Source organism: Hemiscyllium ocellatum, chromosome 4 (genome assembly GCF_020745735.1).
Source record: "Hemiscyllium ocellatum isolate sHemOce1 chromosome 4, sHemOce1.pat.X.cur, whole genome shotgun sequence".
Taxonomy (NCBI): Eukaryota; Metazoa; Chordata; class Chondrichthyes; order Orectolobiformes; family Hemiscylliidae; genus Hemiscyllium; species Hemiscyllium ocellatum.
This window is the reverse complement of record NC_083404.1, coordinates 143,774,154-143,800,650: the sequence shown is the minus strand read 5'-3', so window position 1 is coordinate 143,800,650 and position 26,497 is coordinate 143,774,154. Positions and strand designations below refer to the sequence as shown.

The 26,497-nt window shown below is 47.8% G+C and overlaps 1 protein-coding gene across 1 annotated transcript in view; it reads right to left on the bottom strand.

The window, feature by feature from the left end:
• sspo (SCO-spondin) overlaps positions 1–26,497 on the bottom strand; it is a 538,757-nt gene that overhangs the window by 243,813 nt on the left and 268,447 nt on the right. Inside the window, exons 53-62 of the mRNA XM_060824077.1 lie at positions 21,833–21,958; positions 20,518–20,609; positions 20,067–20,261; positions 16,734–16,904; positions 13,331–13,583; positions 8,760–8,806; positions 6,104–6,274; positions 4,950–5,078; positions 3,857–3,979; positions 1,387–2,238 (exon numbers count right to left, since the gene is read on the bottom strand). Of these exons, the coding sequence (XP_060680060.1) occupies positions 1,387–2,238; positions 3,857–3,979; positions 4,950–5,078; positions 6,104–6,274; positions 8,760–8,806; positions 13,331–13,583; positions 16,734–16,904; positions 20,067–20,261; positions 20,518–20,609; positions 21,833–21,958 (2,159 nt within the window). The remainder of the gene's footprint in view (positions 1–1,386; positions 2,239–3,856; positions 3,980–4,949; positions 5,079–6,103; positions 6,275–8,759; positions 8,807–13,330; positions 13,584–16,733; positions 16,905–20,066; positions 20,262–20,517; positions 20,610–21,832; positions 21,959–26,497) is intronic.

The window sequence follows — 26,497 nt, the reverse complement described above, 5'->3', positions numbered from 1 at the left end:
TCTCTTCCTCTCCATCTCTGTTTATTCCCACCTCCTCCCAGTCTCTCTCCATTGTCACACTCATGTCTTCCCTATCTCCCTCTCTCCCTACCTACACCTCATCTCCCTCCAAGCTTACTTCTTCTCTGTCTTCTTGAATTCAATCACCCAGTTTTGTGGTTGATTTCCAGATTCAGGGTTGCTATGACAACATGTATGTTTTACTCTGAATCTATAGGAATGAGAGTAGATCCAATGTGACCCAGTCTGAGCAGTGATCCTGTGCTCTGTTTGCCTGGGTGTGCTGATCACCAAGACCCACAATCAGTTTTTTTTAGATTACTTACAGTGTGGAAACAGGCCCTTTGGCCCAACAAGTCCACACTGACCCTGCAAAGCGCAACCCACCCAGACTCATTCCCCTACATTTACCCCTTCACTTAACACTATGGGCAATTTAGCATGGCCAATTCACCTGACCCGCACATCTTTGGACTGTGGGAGGAAACCGGAGCACCCAGAGGAAACCCACACAGACACGGGGAGAACGTGCAAACTCCACACAGTCAGTCGCCTGAGTCGGGAATTGAACCCGGGTCTCAGGTGCTGTGAGGCAGCAATGCTAACCACTGTTCCTCCCACAGTCCAAAAATGTACAGGTTAGATGAATTGGCCACGCTAAATTGTCTGTAGTGTGAGGTGAAGGGGTAAATGTAGGGGAATGGGTTTGGGTGGGTTTTGCTTTGGAGGGTCAGTGTGGACTTGTTGGGCCGAAGGGCCTGTTTCCACACTGTAAGTAATCTAATCTGAGAATCTCACATGAACACCTCAGTGATGTATAAGTTAGTAACAAACACTTACAAAGAAAGCCAATGTTGGCCAAGACCACCCCATCAGTTACAAACCTTCCAAAAGTGCCGTGGGATGAGGGGAATGTTGCTGCATCATATGCCCATGGGAGTATGACAATGGACTCTACTGAACACACTGGAAAGAGAACGAGTTGTGGATCTGGAATGGGAAGAGTTTGGAATACGGCAGACACAATCTTTTGAATAGATGCATTAGTGACTCCGCCAGTGCAGTATCTTTATCAAGGAAATGCATAAGCAGTGACCATGGCTATGGCGAAGCTGATGTTAGGGTTGCTGAAGGTGTGGGTCAACAGCACAATATGGTCTGGGGGAGCCTTCCAATAGAGTCTGGCAGAGTGTGCCATACCATCCTGGCAGGAAATGAGGTGAAATGCTGAGGAACTAAGGGAATAGGAACTCATCTTCGTTAATGTAAGAGCTAGAAAGTACCTGACTGACACCTGACTTCAGTAGATAAGAACAGACTATCACGGAATCATCCTTTATCATGACAATTGTATTGTACATCTGGAGTGTGTTGTGGGGAGCAAACCGTGTCCTGTGTTCACACCGCGGCCTGTGTTCACACCGCGGCCTGTGTTCACACCTTGCCCTGTGTTCACACCGCGGCCTGTGTTCACACCTTGCCCTGTGTTCACACCTTGCCCTGTGTTCACACCGCGGCCTGTGTTCACACCTTGCCCTGTGTTCACACCGCAGCCTGTGTTCACACCTTGCCCTGTGTTCACACCGCGGCCTGTGTTCACACCGCGGCCTGTGTTCACACCACGGCCTGTGTTCACACCGCGCCCTGTGTTCACACCGCGGCCTGTGTTCACACCGCGGCCTGTGTTCACACCGCGGCCTGTGTTCACACCGCGGCCTGTGTTCACACCTTGCCCTGTGTTCACACCGTGGCCTGTGTTCACACCGCGGCCTGTGTTCACACCACGGCCTGTGTTCACACCGCAGCCTGTGTTCACACCGCGGCCTGTGTTCACACCTTGCCCTGTGTTCACACCTTGCCCAGTGTTCACACCACGGCCTGTGTTCACACCGCGCCCTGTGTTCACACCGCGGCTTGTGTTCACACCACGGCCTGTGTTCACACCGCGCCCTGTGTTCACACCGCGCCCTGTGTTCACACCACGGCCTGTGTTCACACCGCGCCCTGTGTTCACACCACGGCCTGTGTTCACACCGCAGCCTGTGTTCACACCGCGGCCTGTGTTCACACCACGGCCTGTGTTCACACCGCGGCCTGTGTTCACACCACGGCCTGTGTTCACACCTCGCCCTGTGTTCACACCACGGCCTGGGTATGTGCCTGCTTTTGCTGGCTGCAAATTATCCACTCCATTACCTGTGTGTGATGCCCCCTGCTGGATAAAGTTTCCTGGCAGCCCTGGGGACAGAGCACCAGTTTCATAGAGGAGATGGTTAGATGGGATGGAGATAAGTCGAGATAACAGTGTCATGGTGGTTAAATAGTGAATAGGATAGGAGTAGAGTTGCACATGGAAGGGGTATCAGTCATGCCAGAATATTTTGTGGCTGTTGTGTCATCCCCCTCTTGGTGCGGGGCCATGGCTCAGCCTCTGACGTTCTGGTGAAAACAATTCAAGTTTGTCCAATCTCTTCTTATAGCTAATACACATTCCCGGAGAGGGAGCTTACCAGATTCTCAGTACTTGCCCAGGAGTACAGCAGCCTTTTAAAGATGGCGTGGGTTCAAGGGACTTTATTTTTTGGCAAATATCTGCTCAGTGGTAAATAATCCAGGGACAAAGCAGGGTAGGATGGGAATTGAATCAGTTACAGTGGTGACAAAAGGTGGGGTAGGTCGATGATGGGATGAGTTTGAAATCTCACGAGATCTTGAGACGAAAAACTCTCCAGAAAATAAAACCCAATTTGTACTTATTCAAAAAGACATAATATTCAGCCCAAGGAGTCTGTATGTAGTGAATCAACATCACAATTACAGAGAGATCTGACTTCGCTCCGCCCATTTTCCAGCTTTGGTCCATACTCCTGAAGCAAGTACAAAATATTATTTAAAATATGGTAACATTTTCTGACTGAATCACCATTACACGCAGTGAGTTCCAGACTCTTACCACCCTCGAGGTGAAAATATTTCTCTATCACTCTCTGCCTGGCCTTCAACCTTCACCTTAAGTTGATTGTCTCTGGTTGTTGACCAGTGGGGGCAGTTCCTTCCTGTCAATTTATCATCTCTTCTTTCAATCTCCTCTCCTCTAACGGAAACAACTCCAGTCTGTCCAATCTCTCTCCATAATTGACATCCTGGTACCTCTCCTCTCCCCCCTCTCCCCCTCTCTCCTCTCCCCCTCTCCTCTCCCCCTCTCCTCTGCCCCCTCTCCTCTCCCCCTCTCCTCTGCCCCCTCTCCTCTGCCCCCTCTCCTCTGCCCCCTCTCCTCTGCCCCCTCTCCCCCTCTCCTCTGCCCCCTCTCCTCTGCCCCCTCTATCACATTCCTCCCATCATGTGGATTCCAGAACTGCACCTTGCTGTGACCTCACCAATGTATTATACTGTTCCAACATCACCTCCCTGCTCTTCAACTTTGGGGTTTGATTAATACAGGCAAGTACCTCAAATGAAACTTTGGTGCTGGAAAAGTGCAGCAGGTCAGGCCGCGTCCAAGGAGCAGGAGAATCAACATTTTGGGCATCAGCTCTTCATTAGGAATGAGGCTTGTGCCTGAAACGTCGATTCTCCTGCTCCTCGGATGCTGCCTGATTTGCTGTGCTTTTTCCAGCACTACACTCTCAACTCTGGTCTCCATCATCGCAGCCCTCACTTTCTCCCACTATCCCATACGCCTTCTACGCCACATTATCCACTTGTCGTGGGTCACCATGTGCCAGAGAGAGAGAGAGAGAAGCAGAAAAAAAGAGAGTGAGAGAGTGTGTAGTTCAGGGCTTGGTGGTGACAAGAGATGAGCGTCACTGGTAAGGATCAGTTGGCTGTCTGACCTGGAAGAGGAGCCCATCCTGACAGTAACATCCAGGGCTGCAGTTCCGACTCAACTCCTTTCCCGCACTGAGCTCTGTGCAAGTTTCAGGTCCAACTGGACAATCCTGCCACACAGTCCCATCAGAGCAGTTCAATAGATGGGCTTCTGTTATCAACAAAGAACAAAGGATGGGAACAGAGTGGGTTATTAGCCAAGTACAATCCAACAGCAGGCAAATAGACATCTCCCACAGCTCAACACAATTATCAAATCCACCCTCATCAACAGAGGAGAGTCAACAGACACACAACATATTCTCTTAATCACACACTCTCCATCAGCACTGACCCTCCGACAGTGCGGCACTCCCTCAGCACCGACCCTCCGACAGTGCAGCACTCCCTCAGCACTGATCCTCTGACAGTGCAGCACTCCCTCAGCACTGACCCTCCAGCAGTGTCCACTCCCTCAGCACTGACCCTCCGACAGTGCAGCGCTCTCTCAGCACTGACCCTCTGACAGTGCGGCACTCCCTCAGCACTGACCCTCTGACAGTGCGGCACTCCCTCAGCATTGATCCTTTGACAGTGCCCACTCCCTCAGCACTGATCCTCTGACAGTGCGGCGCTCCCTCAGCACTGATCCTCCAACAGGCCCACTCCCTCAGCACTGACCCTCTGACAGTGCGGCACTCCTTCAGCACCGACCCTCCGACAGTGCCCACTCCCTGAGCACCGACCCTCCGACAGTGCGATGCTCCCTCAGCACTGACCCTCTGACAGTGCGGCGCTCCCTCAGCATTGACCCTCCGACAGCATGGCACTCCCTCAGCACTGACCCTCCGACAGCGTGGCACTCCCTCAGCACTGACCCTCCGACAGTGCGGCACTCCCTCAGCACTGACCCTCCGACAGCATGGCACTCCCTCAGCACCGACCGTCCGACAGTGCGGCGCTCCCTCAGCACTGACCCTCCGACAACGTGGCACTCCCTCAGCACTGACCCTCTGACAGTGTGGCACTCCCCACCATCACTATCCGAGTATGGAGCGTTCAGAGTGAGGCAGTATTCCCTGCCAGTTATGTTTCTTGGGGACACTGATGTTCAGAGGCTACTTCCCCCAGTTAGCACTCACCACATGGCTGGTTATTACAGCTGGTCAGCTGACTGCTTTGTGACGAGATATTCACTCGTGTTCGGTTCCTGAAACCACCTCCACAAGAGACAGAACATTCTGACCATTGACCCCACTCACTCCACACTCCTGGGGCAAACAGGGACAGGAAAGAAAGTTAGACATCCTGCAACGACACCAGGTTTAACCTCAAAGGGACTTAGGAGCTCCTTCCCTATTCTTCTAAACTCTAGTGAATACAGTCCTAACCCCATTACAGTGAATACAGTCCAAACCCCATTACAGTGAATACAGTCCTAACCCGATTACAGTGAATACAGTCCTAACCCCATTACAGTGAATACAGTCCTAAACCGATTACAGTGAATACAGTCCTAACCCCATTACAGTGAATACAGTCCTAACCTGATTCAGTGTCTCTTCAAATTTCAATTCTGCCATCCCAGGGATCAGTCTGGGAAATATTCACTGCATTCCCTCCACCACCTGGATATCCTTCCTTAGCTACAAAGATCAAAGCTGCTCACAATATTCCAGGTTGGTCTCAACAAGGCCCTGTATAATTGCACAAGAGATGCCCATTCCTGTACTCGCTATGAAGGCCATTTGCCTCCTTCATTGTCTGCTGCACCTGCAATGTTTACTTTCAGCAAAGGGTTAACAATGACACTTAGGTTTCATTGCACTTCCCTCTTTCCCAGTTTACCACCAATAATCTGTCTTCCTGTTTTTTTCTGTCAAATTAGATATCCACATTATACTGCATCTGCCATGTATTAGCCCACTGCCCCAGTCTGTCCAAATCACACTGCAACATCTCTGCTTCCTCCGCACCGCTCACCCTCCCACCCAGATTTGTTTCATCTGCTCACTTGATATAGTACAGTCAGTTTCTTTATCAAAATCATTAATACATACTGTAAATAGTTGTGAATAGTTGTGAATAGTTGGGGTCCTAGCACTGACCTCTGTGATATCCTATTAGTGTCTGCTAATAGGAAAAATACCCATTTATTCCACTCTTTGTTTCCTGACTGCGAACTGGTTCACTGTCTATCTCAATACACTATCCCCAATCACAGACACTAACCTAACCTTCCCCTCTCTGAACCTGTTGCTGGGTTTGACCTTGGAGAGGTGCAGATGTTACTCACTGTCACACAGCTGCAGACTGCAATACTCTGTTTCCATCATGTCACCCTCACACTCTCTCCCACCCAATGCTGCAGGAGGATTTGTGGGTGATCGGAATCTCCTTCTCGATCCAACGTCACAGCTGCTACTGCAGGAACTCCACGGTGTCCAGCGGCTCCATGCACAGTCCACTGCAACGGGAAGGTGTAGGGAAACACAAAAAAACAGGGAAATGTGCGAAAACAGGGAAAAGTGGGAAATAATGGGGTTACAAGGAAATGTGTGAAACATGGGGAAACATGTGGGAAATATGGGAATGTGGCAAAACAAGTATCAGCATGGAATGCAAATGGAACAACTAAAATTAACAAGGAATCAGGGACATTTATTTGATTGGATCTGATTATAACCACAAGCACAGGAATCCAGAATTCTGAGATCAATCCACTCCTTTGCTTCATAAGAATCCACTTATCTCAGTGAAAAAATATTCTAAGACTCTGCTTCAAGCACCTTTCAGAAAGACAGCTCTAAATACACTCAATCGTTTGAGAGAAATCACCTCATCTGTGTTTTAAATGAGCACCCCCTGATTTTCAAACAGTGACTCCTAGTTCTAGATTCTCCCACAAGAGGCAACACATTGTCCACATCCACACCATTAAGACCCTCCTGGTCCCTACATGTTTCAGTCAAGTCACCTCTTGTTCTCCTGAACTCCAGTAGGTACCAATTCCATCTCAGGCAGTCCCAGATGGCCTCCTTCCATGATCGCAACTTCCCTTCCCACTTTTGACGATGCCCTCCAGTGGATCTTTATCACTTCACACACCACTGCCCTCCCAACGCAACAAGGATAAAATCCCCCTGGTCCCCACCTTCCACCCCACCAACCTCCGCACACATTGCATCATCCTCCACCACTTCTGCCACCTCCAAATGGACCCCACTACCAAAGGTAAATATCCCTCCTTACCTTTATCAGTGTTCCGGAGAGACCATTCCCTCCGTGACTCCCTCGTCAGGTCCGCGCCCCCCACCAGCCCACACCCCACTCCTGGCACCTTCCCCTGCCACTGCAGGAAGTGCAAAACCTGTACCCACACCACTCCCCTCACCTCCGTCCAAGGCCCCAAGGGATCCTTCCACATCTGTCAGAAATTTACGTGCACCTCTACCAGTGTCATCTACTGCATCTGTTGCACCCGATGTGGTCTCCTCTACTTCGGGGAGACAGGACGCCGACTTGCAGATTGTTTCAGAGAACATCTCTGGTACACCTGCACCCACCAACCCCACCACCCGTGGCTGAACACTTCAACTCCCCCTCCCACTCCATCAAGGAAATGCAGGACCTGGGCCTCCTCCACCGCCAAACCTTTACCTCTTGATGCCTGGAGGAGGAATGCCTCCTATTCCGGCTTGGGATCCTGCAACCACACGGGATAAATGTGGATTTCAACAGCTTCCTCATTTCCCTCCCCCACCTTATCACAGTCCCAAGCCTCCAACTCAGCACCGGCCTCTGGACCTGTCCATCACTCTCCCATTGAGCTATCACCTTCTCCCTCACCTTTATCCACCTATCACTTTCTCAGCTACCTTCCCCCAGCTCCACCTACATCTCAATTATCTCTCAGCCCCCCCGGCCCACAACCCTCATTCCAGATGAAGGGCTTATGCCCGAAATGTTGGTTCCCCTGCTCCTCGGATGCTGCCTGACCTGCTGTGCTTTTCCAGCAACACTCTTTTGACTCTGATCTCCAGCATCTGCAGTCCTCAGTTTCTTACAGTGGGTACAAACTGAATTTATCCAGTTTTACCTCATAAGACAACCCCGCCATTCCAAGCATGAGCCTGGTAAACCTTCTCCAAACTGCCTTCAGTATATTTATAGCGTTCCTCACATTCAGAGACCAATATCCCCATAGTCCTCCAGATGTGCTCTCTGTGTAACTGAAGCATGGTCTCACTAAGTTCTGTATTCTGGCCCCCCACGATAAATGCATGAGCTTTCCTGATTACACACTAACCTTCTGTGATTCATGCACATGGACATCCAGATCTCTCGGAATCTCACAGTTCTGCAACCTCTCCCCATTTAGATAACCTGCTTCTTTTTTTATTGTTTCTGTCAAAATGGCAATTTTACTCTTTCCCACATTATACTATCTTTGCCCGGGACCATATATAGCTGAGGCTGGAGTGAAGGATACCGAGCAGAGGGGGAGAGGGAAGGAGGGTTTGAGGATTGTGAAAATGGAAAGGGGATGGGGGTTAGAGTGAGGGAGGAAGAGGTGGAGTCAGAGGGGAGAGATGGGTGGATCAGAAGGTTGTGATATGGTGGGATGGAATAAGTCAGGCAAGGCCAAGGGGTTCAGGGATGATGTAGGGAGGTGAGTGACTGATGCTACAATAAGTTAAAGAATCAGCTTTCCAACTCCAAGTCTAATTCTGAAAACCTTGACCAAACTCCAGCAAGTCTCCCTGTCACATGTTCTCTTCCATCATCATTAGAGGAGATGCTACTCCCAGCCTCATTAACCCTGACAAAGTTCCAGACCACACTGGGGAGAGAGGGTCAGGAAGGGGACGAGGGTATGGACCAGATGGGGAAGTGTTAGTAACAGAAGATGGGATGTAGTCGGTGAGATGAACAGTTGATTTGCTCAGTACCTGCACAGGGAAGGTTGCCACAAACCAGGTCTCCAGACAGGCATGTGCTGTAACCAGGAAAACAAACACCATTAGTGAGCTATAAAAACCGAAAGAACTGGGGGTGCTGTAAATCAGAAACAAAAACACAGGTTGCTGGGAAAGCTCAGCTGGTCTGGTAGCATCTTTGAAGAGAACTCAGAATTAATATTTCGGGTCCAGTCACCTTTCCTTAGAACTGATATTAGCTCGGAAAATGTTGGTTTATGTGCTGATGATAGTGTGGGGGGGAATGGGTGAGGAGTCAGAGGTAAGGTGGGAATAGAGCCCAAAGAGAGAGAACAATAGCTGAACAGGCAAAGACATTGATAATGATCTGGCTGGGAGGGTGAATAGTTGTTACTGAGGACTAACTAATGGCTGACAATAGGTAGTGTATTATGACAGACAATGTGATAACGAGGTTTTGTGTGAGGTAGATGCAAGGATATGGGGGATTTTAGACCCTGAAATTATTGAACTCAATATTGAGCCCAGAGAGTTACAGGGTACCCAAGTGGAAAATGAGGTGTTCTTTCAGCGTGCGCTGAGCTTCACTGGAGCATTGCAGCAAGCCTGAGCAGGAGATGTTGGCCAAGGAACACGGTGGGGTGTTAAAGAGGCAGGCAACTGGAAGCACTGGATCTTTTTTTGTGGGAAGAACGTAGATGTTCTGCAAAGTGGTCACCCAGTCTACGTTGCATCTCCCCAATATAGAGGAACCACATTGGGAGCAGTGAATGCAATAGATTGGATTGTGAGAAGTGCAGGTAAAGTGTGTTTGGGCCCTTGAATCCTGAGGAAGGTGAGGTAAATAGACAGATGTCACCCCTGCGTTGGTTGCAGGGTAAGGTGCCATGGGGGGGGCGGTGGGGGGGAATGGAATGTTGGGAGTGAAGGAGGAGTGGACCAGGGTGTCCCAGAGGAAATGGTCTTTGTGGAAGTTGGACAAGGGAGGGGAGGGGAATATGGATGTAACATCTCCCTGGAGGTGGTGGAAATGTCATCTGATGATCTTCTGGATGCGGATCTCAACGTTAGTGAGCTGACTGAGAATATAGACCTGCAGATAGGAAGCTGACTACAGATAGGGTCAGAGTACTGGCTCAGGGGAGAGAGTCATGGTTCAGTCTTTGGTTGGGTGCCTGTGGTTTGGGCTGGGTTTGTTCGATTGTGCTGGACACCTAGAAACAGACAGGCCTGTACATTTAAGACATTAGTAAGACCTCAACTGCCCATAGTCAGAATCTTGATTGTTGTAAACAGCTGAAGTGACACAGTGATACAATCTGCGAGTCTTTGGGGCGTTAATCCTGGCATCACAAGGGCACTGAAACTCATGTACCACTCTCACCTACCTGCAAGTAGGCAGAATGACTCTTGGCTGGACAGCAGCTTTGTGTTGGTGGTGAACAACCCCTCATGTTCTCGCTCACTTCACCTGGTCCTCAAAGGTCTGAGGTACTGAGGTGGACTGGCTGCTTTCCAAAGCTGTAACCCCTGGGGGTTACACAATTTACAGAGAGAAATGATCTGGCGAGGGTGACCTTTAATCCAGAGGGCAGCTATGATTTGGCCTATTTAGAAAGATTCAGTCTATTGAATCTGTCCCATCATTCAACATGATCATGTCTGATCTAAACACTGCAATTCCTTTTACCCAATTCATCATCCTCACTCTATACCTCACTGGGAATCAGAAAATTATTCATCTGTATCCCAACCACAAAGACTGAGCTCTGATAATCCTCTTCCAAATGTTTGCAATCCAGCTCATTTCAGCGGCAACTACCAACAGCCCCCCTCTCCCCCCCCCCCTCTCCATGCCCCCCACACCTCCATCACCACCCCCCCCCCCCCTCCGGTTCTAGACTCCCCACCAAGGAGAGGGATCTTGAGCCAGGATTTCAGGATGAAATCTACACAAAGTAACTGACCCTATTTACGAGGTTAATGGTGAGGCAGTCTTGCAGCAAATGGGTCAACGGGAATCCTCATGTGTCAGCTGACAGTGACCCCACCCACCCCGTCACCTTGAGATGGCAGCAAAATGTACTGATGAGGGTAGTTATAGAGTTATAGAGATGTACAGCGTGGAAACAGACCCTTCAGTCCAACCCATCCACACCGACCAGATATCCCAACCCAATCTAGTCCCATTTGCCAGCACTTGGCCCATATCCCTCTAAACCCTTCCTATTCACATACGTATCCAGATGCCTTTTCAATGCTGTAATTGTACCAGCCTCCACCACTTCCTCTGACAGCTCATTCCATACATGCACCGTCCTTTGAATGAAAAGGTTGCCCCTTAGGTCTCTTTTATATCTTACCCCTCTCACCCTAAACCTATGCCCCTCTAGATCTGGACTCCTCAATGCTTGGTAGTGTAGATGATGTGGCTTATTACCACTTCAGTAAAGCCTTTGACAAGGTCCCACATGGAAGGCAAGTCCAAAGGGTAATAGCCCATGGGACTGAAGACAAGTTGGCAAACGGGATCCAAAATTGTCTTGTAAACAGGAGGCAGAGGGTAACCGTGGAGAGTTTCTGTTTGGAAATCTGTGACCAGTAGTGTGTCACAGGGATCAGTGCTGGGACCCTCGCAGTTTGCTATATACATTCAATGACTTGGATGTGATGTAGAAGGTATAAAAGTAAACTTAGAGATGACATGAGGATCGGTGGGTGTTGTTGACACTTGAGGAGGATGGGAGGTGGTGTGCAACCATACGACATGTTTGCTGTCATTAGCCAGGGAGTAGAATATAGGAACAAGAAAGTCTTGTTCTAACTTGGTAAAACATTGATTAGGTCACAGATGAAATACTGTGTGCAGTTCTGGTCCCCACACTGTTGGAGCAACATGACTGCATTGGAGAGTGTGTGCAGGAGATTCACCATTTTGTTACCTGGGATAAAAAGTCTCAGTTATGAGGAGAGATTGGATAGAGACTGGTTTTCCTTGGAGCAGAGAAGGTTGAGGTGTGATCTGATTGAGGTGTACAAAATTATGAGAGGCATTGACAGAGTAGATTGTGAGGTTCTCTTCTCCATATCAGACATATCTAAGATCAGAGAGAGTAAGTTTAAGTTGAGGAGTGAGTGGTTTGGGGGAGATGTGAGAAAGAATTTTTTCACCCAGAGGATGGGACATGTATGGAACGTATTGGCTGAGAGGCAGGTACTCTCTGAAGTACCGTATCTGGATAAGCACTTACAATAGCAAGGCACAGCGGGCTTTGGACCAAATGCAGATAGATGGGATTGGTGTAGTTTGGTGTTGTTGGTTAGTATAGACATAGTGAGCCGAAAGGCCTGTTTCTATGCTGTATGACTGTGAGCTACGAGTTACTGAGTTGCTAAGTTTAATGATATAGATTCACACCCAGGAGGCAGGACCCGATCACCACCAAAGAGCACTGCAGTGATTAATATTGTTCTGTAAGCTGGGTCTGGTCTCCATAAGGTGAAAGATTTCATCGATGTGTAACTGCAAACGGAGCTCAAAACTGGATGCAGCAATTCACCGAATTGTCAAGAAGAGTCAGGAAGGATATTATTTCATTGAAGGCAGTTCAGAGAAGGTTCACTGCGATGATCCCTGGGATGGAGGGATTGTCGTATGAGCAAAGGCTAAACAGGGTGGGACTCCACTCACTGGTGTTTAGAAGAATAAGAGGTGACCTCACTGTAACATATCGGATTCTTCAGGGTCTTGACAGGGTCAATGCTGACAGGATGTTAGGGACATAGTCTCAGAATAAAGGGACACCAATTTAAGACTCAGATGAAGAGGAATTCCTTCTCTCAGAGAGTTGGTGTCTTTTGAACTCCTTGCCCCGAGCTGTAGGGACAGAGTCCTTGTCTCCATCTTAGGCTGTGATTGATTCTATTGAAGATTTAAAGGGCCAAATCGCCTATCTCTTATGTTCTTATCGAATATACACAGCAATTAGAGTCCTTTAACCTGAACTGTCTTAAAGGTTAGGTCCACCTACAGCCTTGGGATGTCCATGTATCTACTTCCCTTGTCCGTCTAGGTGGAAGTGGTAATGGGTTTGAAAGGTGCAATCAAAGGATTTTTGGTGAATTTCTGCATTTTACAGATGGTACATATTACTGCTACTCAGCATCGGTGTTGGAGGGGGTGGATGTGATACCAAACAAACAGGCTGCTTTGTCCTGGATGGTGTCAAACTTCTTGAGTGTTGTTGGAGCTGCCCCCATCCAGGCAAGTGGGGAGTATTCCATCACACCCCTGAGCTGTGCCTTGTAGATGGTGGACAGGCTTAGGGGTATCAGGAGGTGAGTTACCCACTGCAGGATTCCTAACCTCAGCCACAGTGTTAATGCAGAGAGTCCAGTTAATTTTGTGGTAATCCCTCAGGATGTTGAAAGTGGGGCAATTCAATGATGGTAACACCATTAATCTGGGAGGAAAGTGATTAGATTCTCACTCACTGGGAGCATTGAAACTAAGGTTGGTGCGGGTCATTGTGGGATTGGAATTGAAATATTGAAGTGGAGAATGCAGCTGCTCAAACACCTACCAGTTGTTGCAGGGATCCTTGTAAAGGATGGAGCCGGCTGGGTACCACTGGCCATGATAGTAACAGTTACATTGTTCTGGTGGGACACAGGAGCCATTCTGCTGAAAGAGTCCGTCGGTGCAGTAACAGCCTTCGTAACAATGGGTGGTGCATTGTACACTGTCTGTCAGGTCAAGGCATCCCCGGGGACAAGGACCACCTGACTGAAGACACTCATCCACAGTGAGGTAGACCATCCCGTCTGGACAAGTGTCTGTGAACAGAGCAATCCCAGAGTTAGAGACAGCGCAGAAACAAGAGGGACACATTGAGGGACTGCAGGGGAGTGATTCCCTCACACACCACCTCCAGGAGACTGACCAACCTCCATTCACACCCCCAGGGAGAATGACACCCCCATTCCCAGGGACAGTGAATGCCTCCAACTTATATCAGAATGGGTAAGGAAAGAATAGAGTCATAGAGATGTACAGCACGGAAACAGACCTGTCAGTCCAACTCATCCACGTCGACCAGATATCCCAGCCCAATCTAGTCCCACCTGCCAGCACTTGGCCCATATCCCTCTAAACCCACCCTTCCTATTCATGTACACATCCAGATGTCTTTTAAGTGTTGCAACTGCACCATCTACCACTTCCTCTGGCAGCTCATTCCGTACATGTACCATCCTCTGCATGAAAAATCCCCTAGGTCCATTTTATATCTTTCCCCTCTCACCCTAAACCTATGCTCTCTAGTTCTGGACTCCCCCACCCCAGGGAAAAGACCTTGTCTATTTACCCTATCCATGCCCCGCATGATTTTATAAAAAATCTAGAAGGTCACCCGTCAGCCTCTGACACTCCAGGGATTCAGTCTCTACCTGTTTAAACCCTCAAACCCTGCCAACATCCTTGTAAATCTTTTCTGAACCCTTTCAAGTTTCACAACATCCTTCCGATAGGAAGGAGAACAGAATTGCATGCAATATTCCAAAAAGTGGGGTGGCACGGTGGCACAGTGGTTAGCAGTGCTGCCTCACAGCGCCAAGGACAGGTTGTCTGTGTGGAGTTTGCACATTCTCACCGGGTCTGCGTGGGTTTCCTCTGGGTGCTCCGGTTTCCTCCCACAGTCCAAAGATGTGCAGGTCAGGTGAATGGGCCATGCTAAATTGCCCGTAGTGTTAGATGCATTAGTCAGGGGTAAATGTAGGGGAATACGTCTGGGTGGGTTACTCTTCGGAGGGTCAGTGTGGGCTTGTTGGGCCGAAGGGCCTGTTTCCACACTGTAGGGAATCTAAACAAAAGTGCTGAAAGTGTGTTGCTGGAAAAGTGCAGCAGGTCAGGCAGCATCCAAGGAGCAGGAGAATCGAGGTTTCGGGCATGAGCCCTTCTTCAGGAGCCTGACCAGCTGTGCTTTTCCAGCATCACACTTTTTGACTCTGATCTGCAGCACCTGCAGTCCTCACTTTCTCCTAAAAAAAAGTGGTCTAACCAATGTCCTGTACAGCCGCAACATGACCTCCCAATCCTTGTACTCAATACTCTGACCAATAAAGGAAAGCATACTAAACAGTATCCTATCTTCCTGTGACTCCACTTTCAAGGAGCTATGAACCTGCACTCCAAGGTCTCTTTGTTCAGTAACACTCCCCAGGACCTTACCATTAAGTGTATAAGTCCTGCCCTGATTTGCCTTTCCAAAATGAAGCACCTCTTCTTTATCTAAATTAAACTCCATTTGCCACTCCTCAGCCCATTGGCCCATCTGATCAAGATCTCATTGTGCACTGAGATAACCTTTTGCTTCCTCTTGTGGGGAACAACCTAACTAGAGGCCATTAGTATAAGGTAGTCACCAGGAAACCCATCTGGCAGTTCAGAGGAAACCTGTTTGTCCAAACAGTGGTGAGAAAATGGAACTCCCTACCACAGGGAGTGGTTGAAGTGAATTGTTTAGTCACCCTTCAAGAAAAACTAGACAAGTATTTGAGGGAGAAGAGAGTAGAGGATCATGGTGCTGAATTTAGATGTGGAAAGTTGGCATTTATCCATCAGCATGGACAGGTTGGACCGAATGGCCAGGTTAGACTGAATGGACAGGTTAGACCGAATGGACAGGTTGGACAGCATGGACAGGTTGGACTGAATGGCCTGTTTCTGAGCTGGCTATCCTGTGAAGTCTGATCCAGCTCCTGAAGATTCTCAAAGCACCAGAGGGTCACATTCTGAAGGGGAGCTGGGGAGAATGCGTTGTTGTGATCTCGAATGCTCTGCCTGATAGTATGATGGACCTCTCTAAAGAGGTCTGCAGAGATATTTGAAGGAGCAATCGATGTTCTCGGAAACTGTTAGATTCCTCCATATTGGCTCTGTGAACCCATAGAACCATAGAGACCTTATACATGGGCCAACACAGAAGGAGGCCAGAGTTTAGATCAGAGTGGAGCTGGATAAGCACAGCAGGTCAGGCAGCAGCCGAGGAGCAGGAAAATTCCTGAGGAAGGGCTTTTGCCCGAATCATCGATTTTCCTGCTCCTCGGATGTTTGCCTGACCTGCTGTGCTTTTCCAGCACCACTCTGATCTAAACTCTGGTTTCCAGCATCTGCAGTCCTCACTTTTGCCATAGAAAGAGGCCATTCAGCCCATCTTGCTCATGCTGACCCAGAGATGCCATTTCTAAACCCATTTTACTGCACATGGTTTATAACCCTGCAGCTTACACCATTAAGGTGCAGATCCAAGTACCTCTCCAAAAGAGTTTAGGGTCTCTTCACTCAGACAGTGAATTCCAGACACCCACCACCCTCTGTGTAAAAATGTTTTTCCTCCTGGCCCCTCTGATCCTTCTGCCATTGAGCTTGAATCTATGACCCCTGGCTTTTGATCTCTCCACCAAGGGAAACAGGTTCCTCCTGTCTATTCTAGCTCTACCCCTCACAATCATGTCTACCCTAATCACGTTGGCCCTCAGCCTTCTCCATCCCAAGGAAAACAACTCCAACCTCTCCCATCTCGCCTTGTGACTACAATTCTCCAGCTCAGGAAAACTTGAGTCAATCCTCTCTGCACTCTCTTCAGAATTACATCTTCCTGTAATGTGGCGACCAGACTGCACACAGTACTCCAGTTGTGTCCTCACTGGGGTCTTATACAGTTTCATCAATATATTCCTGTCCTTGTATTCTGTACCTCTGCCAATGAAGGACAGCATTCCACATCTTTCTTTACAAACGGTATCTCTCTGTACTGCTAACTTTCAGGACCTGGTCGTCCACTGTCACTTCACACACTTACCCATCCCCATTTCCCAAAATTAAATCTAGAATTATGTCTCCTGTCATTGGGTTTGTCACATATTGTTAGTGTGAGCCCTGGTGTGTCTGTAGACTGTGGAAAGGGATAAAGGTGAAGTTCTTACGATCACATGGCTGGGTGTTACAGTCCCGTGTTTGAATGTGTGGACCAACACATTGGTTGCCTCCGTGGCGTGACTGGGGGTTTGTGCAGCTTCGGTTCCTGAGCTGCACTCCGAAGTTACACAGTGAACTGCACTCGGACCACAGGCTCCAGGAGCTCCATCCTCCAGGTACTGAAACAAAACACAACACAACACAGGCTCCTGGCACCACCACACAGTTACAAAGGACAGCACCAACTGGAGCCAGTGCCCAATTTCCAACCATTCCACTGGCTGCCAACCACCCTCCCCCTCCCTTTCCCCCAGCCCCCTCCCATTCTTCTCCTTCCCCTCCCCCCCAGCCACTCTACCCCCCTCCCCCAGCCACTCTTCCCCAACCACTCTCCATCTCCTCCCTCCTCTTGTCCAACTGCCCTCCCTCTTTCTGTGCTGCACCACCACCTCCCCCCACACCCACGCCCCCCACCCCCCACTACTTGGAAAAAGGTTCTCCCTGTTCACCCTATCTAACCCTCTGATTATCTTGTATGTCTCCATTAAGTCACCTCTCAACCTTCTTCTCTCTAACGAGAACAGCCTCAAGGCCCTCTGCCTTTCCTCGTAAGACCTTCCCTCCATACCAGGCAACATCTCCTCTGCACCCTTTCCAAAGCTTCCACATCCTTCTTATAATGCGGTGACCAGAACTGTACACAATACTCCAAGTGCGGCCGCACCAGAGTTTTGTACAGCTGCAGCATAACCTCATGGTTCCAGAACTCGATCCCTCTGTTAATAAAGGCCAAAACACTGTATGCCTTCTTAACAACCCTGTCAATCTGGGTGGCAACTTTCAGAGATCTGTGTACATGGACACCGAGATCTCTCTGCTCATCTACACTACCAAGAATCCTACCATTAGCCCAGTACTTTGCATTCCGATTACTCCATCCAAAGTGAATCACCTCACACTTGTCCACATTAAACTCCATTTGCCACCTCTCAGCCCAGCTATGCAGCTTATCCATGTCTTCTCCAACCTACTACGTCCTTCGTCACTATCCACAATTCCATCGACCTTAGTGTCGTCTGCAAATTTACTAACCCACCCTTCTACGCCCTCATCCAGGTCATTTATAAAAATGACGAATACAGTGGATCCAACACCGACCCTTGCTGTACGCCGCTAGTAACTGGACACCAAGATGAACGTGTTCCAACAACTACAACCCTCTGTTTACTTTCAGCAAGCCAATTACTGATCCAAACTACTATATCTCCCACAATACCATTCCTCCACATTTTGTACAATAGCCTACCGTGGGGAACCTTATCGAATGCCTTGCTGAAATCCATATACACCACATCAACCAGTTTACTCTCATCTACCTGTTTGGTCACCTTCTCAAAGAACTCAATAAGATTCGTTAGGCACGACCTACCCTTCACAAAACCGTGCTGACTGTCCCTGATCAGATTATTCTTTTCTAGATGGTTATAAATCCCATCTCTCATAACCTTTTCCAACACTTTACCAACAACTGAAGTGAGACTCTCTGGTCTGTAATTACCAGGGTTGTCTCTACTCCCCTTTTTGAACAAGGGAACCACATTTGCTATCCTCCAGTCCTCAGGCACTATTCCTGGAGACAATGATGATTTGCAGATCAATGCCAAAGACTCGGCAATCTCCTCCCTGGCTTCCCAGAGGATCATAGGATAGATCCCATCCGGCCCAGGGAACTTATCTGTTTTCACACTCTGCAGTATTTCTAATACCTCTTCCTTGCGAACCTCAATCTCTTCTAGTCTGGATGCAAGTATCTCTGTATCTTCCTCGCCAACATTTTATTTTTTCTATAGTGAACACTGTCGAAAAATATTTATTTAGTGCTTCCCCTATCTCCTCTGACTCCACACACAACTTCCCACGATTATCCTTGATTGGCCCTAATTTAACTCTCATCATTCTTTTATTCCTGACATATCTATGGAAAGCCTTAGGGTTAACCCTGATCCTATCCGCCAACAACTTCTCACGTCTCCTCCTGGCTCTTCTGAGCTCTCTTTTTAGGTCTTTCCTGACTTCCTTGTAACCCTCAAGTGCCCTAACTGAGTTTTCACATTTTGTCCTAACATAAGCCTTCTTCTTCTTGACCAGGGATTCCACCTCCTTAGTAAACCACGGCTATATCATGGTTCTATATCTTCCTCCCTGCCTGACAGGTACATACTTATCTAGGACACACAGGAGCTTTTCCTTGAATAAGCTCCACATTTTTAATGTGCTCATCCCCTTCAGTTTCCTTCCCCATTCTACACTTCCTAAATCTTTCCTAATTGCATAGTAATTTCCCTTCCCCCAGCTGTAACTCTTGCTCGGTGGAGTCCATCTATCCCTTTCCATCACTAAAGTAAACCTGACAGAATTGTGATCACTGTCTCCAAAGTGCTCGCCTGCTTCCAAATCTAACACCTGGCCAGGCTCGTTACCCAGTACTAAATCTAATGTGGCTTCGCTCCTTGTAGGCCTCTCTACATACTGTGTCAGGAAGCCCTCCTACACAGACTGGACAAAAACTGACCCATCTATAGTACACGTACTGTAGTGTTCCCAGTCAGTATTTGGAAAGTTGAAGTCCCCCATGACAACTACCCTGTCTCTCTCACTCCTATCGAGAATCATCTTTGCTATCCTTTCCTCTACATCTCTGGGACTGTTCAGAGACCTATAGAAAACTCCAACAGGGTGACCTCTCTTTTCCTGTTTCTAACTTCAGCCCATACTACCTCAGTTAATGAGTCCCCAAACATCCTTTCTACAACTGTAATACTGTCCTTGACCAACAATGCCACACCTCCCCCCCCTTTTACCATCTTCTCTGTTCTTACTGAAACATCTGAATCTCGGAATCTGCAACAGCCATTCCTGTCCCTGCTCTATCCATGTCTCCGTAATGGCCACAACATTGAAGTCCCAGGTACCAACCCACGCTGCCAGTTCACCCACTTTATTTCGGACGCTCCTCGCATTGAAGTACACACACTTCAAACCAGGTGTCAGATACTTGATTTGGGAACTCCCTACTCTCATCCTCTTCTGTATCTGTCCTACAATTTTGGTTCCCATCCCCCTGCTGTATTAGTTTAAATCCATCTTAATAGCTTTAGTGAATTTCCCCCCCAAGATATTGGTACCCCTCTGGTTTAGGTGTAGACCATCCTGCTTGTAGAGGTCCCAGCTACCCCAGAAAGAGTCCCAATTATCCAAGAATCCAAAACCCTCCCTCCTGCACCATCCCTGGTTGGTGTGTCCTGTGGAAGGGGCTCGAATGGGTCATGAACTGTTCCCACCTGCACAAGGCTGAATGAGGCAGCGTTCCTCTTGGACAGAGTCTCCCAGACACTGCGAGGAGGAACTAGGTCCAGCACTTGGACACTCCCGGAATCGCCTCCTCACTGAGACCTCATCCACATCATAGAAACACGATCGACTACACGGTGACCAAGGAGACCATGGACTCCATCCACGGACCGACTCCCCGACATCTGTACACAGGAGGAGACATGTCATCGTAAATCACAGAGAGACAGTACAGTATGAGGTAGGGAGAGTTGGATGGGGAGAACGGGGTGGGATGATTGGGAACGGGGATGTGGAGAGAGAAGATGAAGAGACAAAGAGACAGAGTGAAGATTGAAAGTGCAGGAGCAGATGTAGAGTGAGAGAGGCCACAGAGTCACTCCCAGAGATAAAGACACTCCAATCAGGCCAGCTGCTTTACTTCACATTATGGATTCTTACCTGGTCTGCAGGCAGTGTAACAGCCCTGCACCCCCACATTATCACCCACACAGGGGGCACCATCTGTTGAGGCAGTGGGATTAGTGGGTGATCTGAGGAGGGAAAGGGATAGCATGGAGTTAAGATCTGGGAACATTTCATCACCAAGAATTTACAAATAAGGAGTGGGAACAAAGACCATCTCAGAAGGATGTTGTTATCCCCACCTAACAAACCAGGCATCCAGACACAAGAGGCCTGAGCAAATCACTCATGGCATAGAAAATCTTCATTGGAGCAAATAACCACTTTCTCAACTCCCTTTATCTTAACCTTTCATCAGGTCTTAGGCTGCTGTTCTTGTGTGAATACAAGACTCTGCTGGCTGTCAGCTCTAAACAACCAGTGAACTCCAGACTCAATATTACTGGGCAGGTAATATTGATGCATCACAGTAGAAAGTAAAAGGATTATGGAATCAAACTATCGAGTGAACATCAGACACAGAACTGTGTTCCCCAATCGCTTATCTCCCCTGGACTCAATATCTGTGTTTGTCTTTGTGAATCTGTGTGTGTGCTTTTTAAATTCATTCATAGTTCATGGATATAACTGGCTGGGCCCAGTATTTATTACCCATCCCTAGTTGCCCCTTGTGAAGGTGGGGGTGAGCTGCCTTCCTGACCCGCTGCAGACCCTGCTGTAGGTAAACCCACAATATGTGCATGTGTTGGGAGATACTTGAAAGGAGTAAAGTTTAAGTTATATAAAATACATAGACTGCTCATGTTTTATTTGAGTGAATTGAGCAATAAAGAGTGTTTTTATTGTTGCTAAAGAACCCTGGTGAGGTTTCATTTATCTTGGGTAGCAGATTGTCAGAGGCAACTGGGGTTTTGGTGGTGTCACTAAATTGGAACAGTTGTGGTGACTGTTGGAACAGTGCGTCCTGAATCTCTAGTGAAGCTCCATTGGCTCCATTACAAACAATGTATTTAAGGAAATTATTGATTAGTTGGCAAGTGGGACTCTGACTGACAAAGGTGTTCCCATGGAGGATGCTCAGTTGGACAGTCAATGACCAAGATTTGTTTAAATGTTAAACCAGGCTGTTCACTCTGATTGGTGAAAGCATTACCCTGAGAAATGAAATGACAAATGACTCTCATCCATGTGTTTGAGTTGAAACAGGCACAGAGCCGGTATGTGTTCTTTCTGCCCTAATGCAAGGCCAAAATCCTGGAACTCTGTTCCTAATGGCACTGATCTGATAACACCCACATTCTTACTCTCCCAGAAAGTAATACATCGGAACAATATCACACATTCTCCAAACCTGTATCGCTCCTGAACTCCGACCCCACACCGAGGGTTACATGGTGTCCATGGTGACCATGCTGACCAACCACAGTCGACAGGACAAAGTGAATCATCGCAGGAAATGTGGCCATGGTAACAGATGCTGTCAATGAGGAAATATTCCACCCATTAGCACAGTACAATCCCATGGAACAGACTGTTTTAAAATAATGTTTCAGGTCGAGGGATGGGGATTGTTGTGGAGCTTAGAGCTAGGATGAAGGTGAGCAATGAAGGTTCGGTGGGCCGTGGGTCAGCATCTATTCTTCTCATTTCTCCTCACTTTGTGTTAGCCAGAGAGGGGGCCCTCCACCTGTCTCATGGTGCAGAAATGTGATACATTTTAGTCAACAGAATGTGGCGAGACTGTGTAAAATAACACGTTCTTTATTCTTAGAGTACAAGAGCGAGGAGGTGTTGGTAAACTTGTACAAGACACCTGTTAGACCTCAGCTGCAGGATTGTGTACAGTTCTGGATGTCACATTATAGGAGAAATGTGAATGTATAGGAGAGAGTGCAGAAGTGATTTACTCAAATGGATCCAGGGATGCAGATACATTGAAGAAGTTGGGACTGTTTTCCTTGGAGGTGTGAGGATTAGTGGGAATCCAGAGGGTAACAGCAGAGGGTAACTAAAATAGCAATACAGGAGGAGAGGATGAAATATGAGGGGAAGCCAGCTAGTAACATGAAAGAGTTTTTTAAAGATGGGTAAAAGGCAAAATAAAAACATTGGACCACTGGAAAGGAGGCTGGAGAAGTAGTAAGGGGAACAAACAAATATCAGAGGAACAGAATAGACATTTTGCATCAGTTTTCACAGGGGCAGATACCAGCAGAATACCAGCACTTCAAGAGACTGAGGGGCAGAGGTGAGTGCAGTGGCACTCTGGAGAAGTTGCTGGGAAAGCTGAAAGGTTGGAATGTGGATAAATCACCCAGACCAGATTCACTACACCCTAGGGCTCTGATGGGTTAGCTGAGGAGACTGTACAGGCATTGATGTTGATATTTCAGGACTATTGGAGTCAGGGAGAGTCCCAGAGGACTGGAAAATACCTAATGTAACACCTTATTTAAAAAATTACAGAAGACAGTAAACTCTAGGCCAGTTAGCCTGACCTCAGCTGTTGGTAAAAGTTTAGAATCCATTATTAAGGATGAGATTGTGGAGTAGTTGAAAGTGCACAGTAAAATAGGGAGGAGTCAATACGGCTTCATCAAGGACAGGCAATGATTAGATTAGATTACCTACAGTATGGAAATAGGCCCTTCGGCCCAACAAGTCCACACTGACCCTCTGAAGAGTAACCCGCCCAGACCTATTCCTATACCTTATATTTACCCCTAACACTACAGGCAATTTAGCATGGCCAATTCACCTGACCTGCACATCTTTGGACTGTGGGAGGAAACCGGAGCCCCCGGAGGAACTCATGCAGACACGGGGAGTACGTGCAAACTCCACACAGACAGTCCCTGGGGCTGTAAGGCAGCAGTGCTAACCACTGAGCCACCGTGCCTGACAAATCTGTTAATCTGTATGGATAGAGGATTGGTTGACTGACAGAATGCAGACAGTGGGGACAAACAGGAGAACTATCCATTTGGATACAGAACTGGCTCAAAGGTAGAAGACAGAGGGTGGTGGTGGAGGATTGTTTTTCAGACTGGAGGCCTGTGACCAGTGGAGTGCCACAAGGATCAGTGCTGGGCCCTCTACTTTTCATCATTTACATAACTGATTTGAATGCGAGCATAAGAGGTACACTTAGTCAGTTTGCAGATGACACTAAAATTGGAGGTGTAGTGGACAGCGAAGAGGGTTACCTCAGATTACAACAGGATCTGGACCAGATGGGCCAATGGGCTGAGAAGTGGCAGATGGAGTTTAATTCAGATAAATGCGAGGTGCTGCATTTTGGGAAAGCAAATTTTAGCAGGACTTATACACTTAATGGTAGGGTCCTAGGGAGTGTTGCTGAACAAAGAGACCTTGGAGTGCAGGTTCATAGCTCCTTGAAAGTGGAGTCGCAGGTGGATAGGATAGTGAAGAAGGCGTTTGGTATGCTTTCCTTTATTGGTCAGAGTATTGAGTACGGGAGTTGGAAGGTCATGTTGCGGCTGTACAGGACATTGGTCAGGCCACTGTTGGAATATTGCATGCAATTCTGGTCTCCTTCCTATCGGAAAGATGTTGTGAAACTTGAAAGGGTTCAGAAAAGATTTACGAAGATGTTACCAGGTTGGAGGATCTGAGCTACAGGATGAGGCTGAACAGGCTGGGGCTGTTTTCCCTGAAGCGTCAGAGGCTGAGGGGTGACCTTATAGAGGCTTACAAATTTATAAGGGGCATGGATAGAATAAATAGACAGAGTCTTTTCCCTGGAGTCAGGGAGTCCAGAACTAGAGGGCATAGGTTTAGGCTGAGAGGGGAAAGATATAAAAGAGACCTAAGGGGCAATTTTTTCACACAGAGGATGGTGCGTGTATGGAATGAGCTGCCAGAGGATGTGGTGGAGGCTGGTACAATTGCAATATTTAAGAGCCATTTGGATGGATATAAGAATAGGAAGGGTTTGGAGGGATATGGGCCGGGTGCTGGCAGGTGGGACTAGATTGGGTTGGGATATCTGGTCGGTATGGACGGGTTGGACCGAAGGGTCTGTTTCCATGCTGTACATCTCCATGATTGTATATCTCTAAGCTGGTAAATTGTGGAGTTCTGCTGGGACCAGTGGTGGGCCCATAACTATTCACATTATTGTTCTGGACGGAGAAACTGTGGGCAATTTTGGTACGTTTGCAGTCATGCAAAGGTAGATAGAGGGACAGGTTGAAGAGTTGAGGAGACTGCAGAAGGACTAGGACAGGCGAGGCAAGTGGGCAAAGAAATAACACATGGAATGCAATGTGGGAAAGTATGACATTATGTGATTTAGAGGAAGAAGAGGTGTAGAGAATTTTGTAAGTGGGAAAAGGTTTGGGAAATCTGAAGCACAGAGGACTTGTGTGTCCTTGTTCAGGGTTGTCTTAATGTTAACATGCAGGTTCAGTTGACGGTTAGGAAGGCAATGCAATGTTAACATTCATTTCAAGAGGGCTCGAAAACAAGAGCAGTGATGTACTGCTGAGTTTATATAAAGCTCTGGTCAGACCGCAATATTTTGAGCAGTTTTGTGATCCGTATCTAAGGAAGGATGTGTTGGCTTTGGAGGGATAAAGGGCTTGTCATATGAGGAATGGTTGAGGACTCTGGGTGTGCACTGAATGGAGTTTAGATGGAGAATGGGATCTGGGTGAATACTGAGAGGCCTGGATAGAGTGGATGTGGAGGAGATGTATCCACTAGTCGGGGAGACTAGGACCCAGGGACACAACCTCAGAGCAGAGGTATGACCCTTTCAAACTGAAATAAGGGAGAATTTCTTCAGCTAGAGGATGGTGGCTCTGTGGAGGCCAAGACATTGAGTGTCTTTAAGACAAAGATAAATATGTTTTTGATTGGTAAGAGGATCAAGGTTACAGAGAGATTGCAAGAGAATGGTGTTGAGAAACATATCGGCCATGATCGAACGGTGGGGCAGACTTGTTTGGCCAAAAAGTCTAATTCTCCGAGATCTAATGGTGTTTTGGTCTGAAGAGAGAAAAAGGCTGAGGGGAAATCTGATAGAAGTGTTGAAAGTGTGAGTGGGCTGGCTAGAGAAGACAAAATGAAGCTCTTTCAGCTTGTAAAAGCATTGAGAAGCAAAATGCGCAGTTTTGGCAGGGTAACTAGGGTCTGGAAAGACAGAGGCTGGACCAATTGTGGCTTTTAAAAGGATATTGGATAGTTATTTATATAGTAGTAAAAAATGAGGTCTGCAGATGCTGGAGATCACAGCTGCAAATGTGTTGCTGGTCAAAGCACAGCAGGCCAGGCAGCATCTCAGGAATAGAGAATTCGATGTTTCGAGCATAAGCCCTTCATGAAGGGCTTATGCTCGAAACGTCGAATTCTCTATTCCTGAGATGCTGCCTGGCCTGCTGTGCTTTGACCAGCAACACATTTGCAGCAGTTATTTATATAGAACAGGGTTAGAACATAGAACATAACAGCGCAGTATAGGCCCCTCAGCCCTCAATGTTGCGCCGACCTGAGAATCCAATCTGAAACCATCTTCCCTACACTATTCCATTATAGAGTTATAGAGATGTGCAGATCCTTCGGCCTAAATCGTCCATGTCGACCTGATATCCCAACCTAATCTAGTCCCATTTGCCAGCACATGGCCCATATCCCTCCAAATCCTTCCTATTCATATACCCATCCAGATGTCGTTTAAATGTTGCAATTGTACCAGCCTCCACCACTTCCACTGGCAGCTCATTCCATACACGTACCACCCTCTGTGTGAAAAGGTTGCCCTTAGGTCCCTTTGTATCTTCCCCCTCTCACCCTAAACCTGTTCCCTCTAGGTCTGTACTCTCCCACTGCAGAGAAATGATTATTACCCATCATGATTTTGTAAACCTCTATAAGGTCACTCCTCAGCCACCAATGCTCTAGGGAAAATAGCCCCAGCCTAATCAACCTCTCCCTGTAGCTCAGATCCTCCAACCCTGGCAACGTCCTTGTAAATCTTTTCTGAACCTTTTCA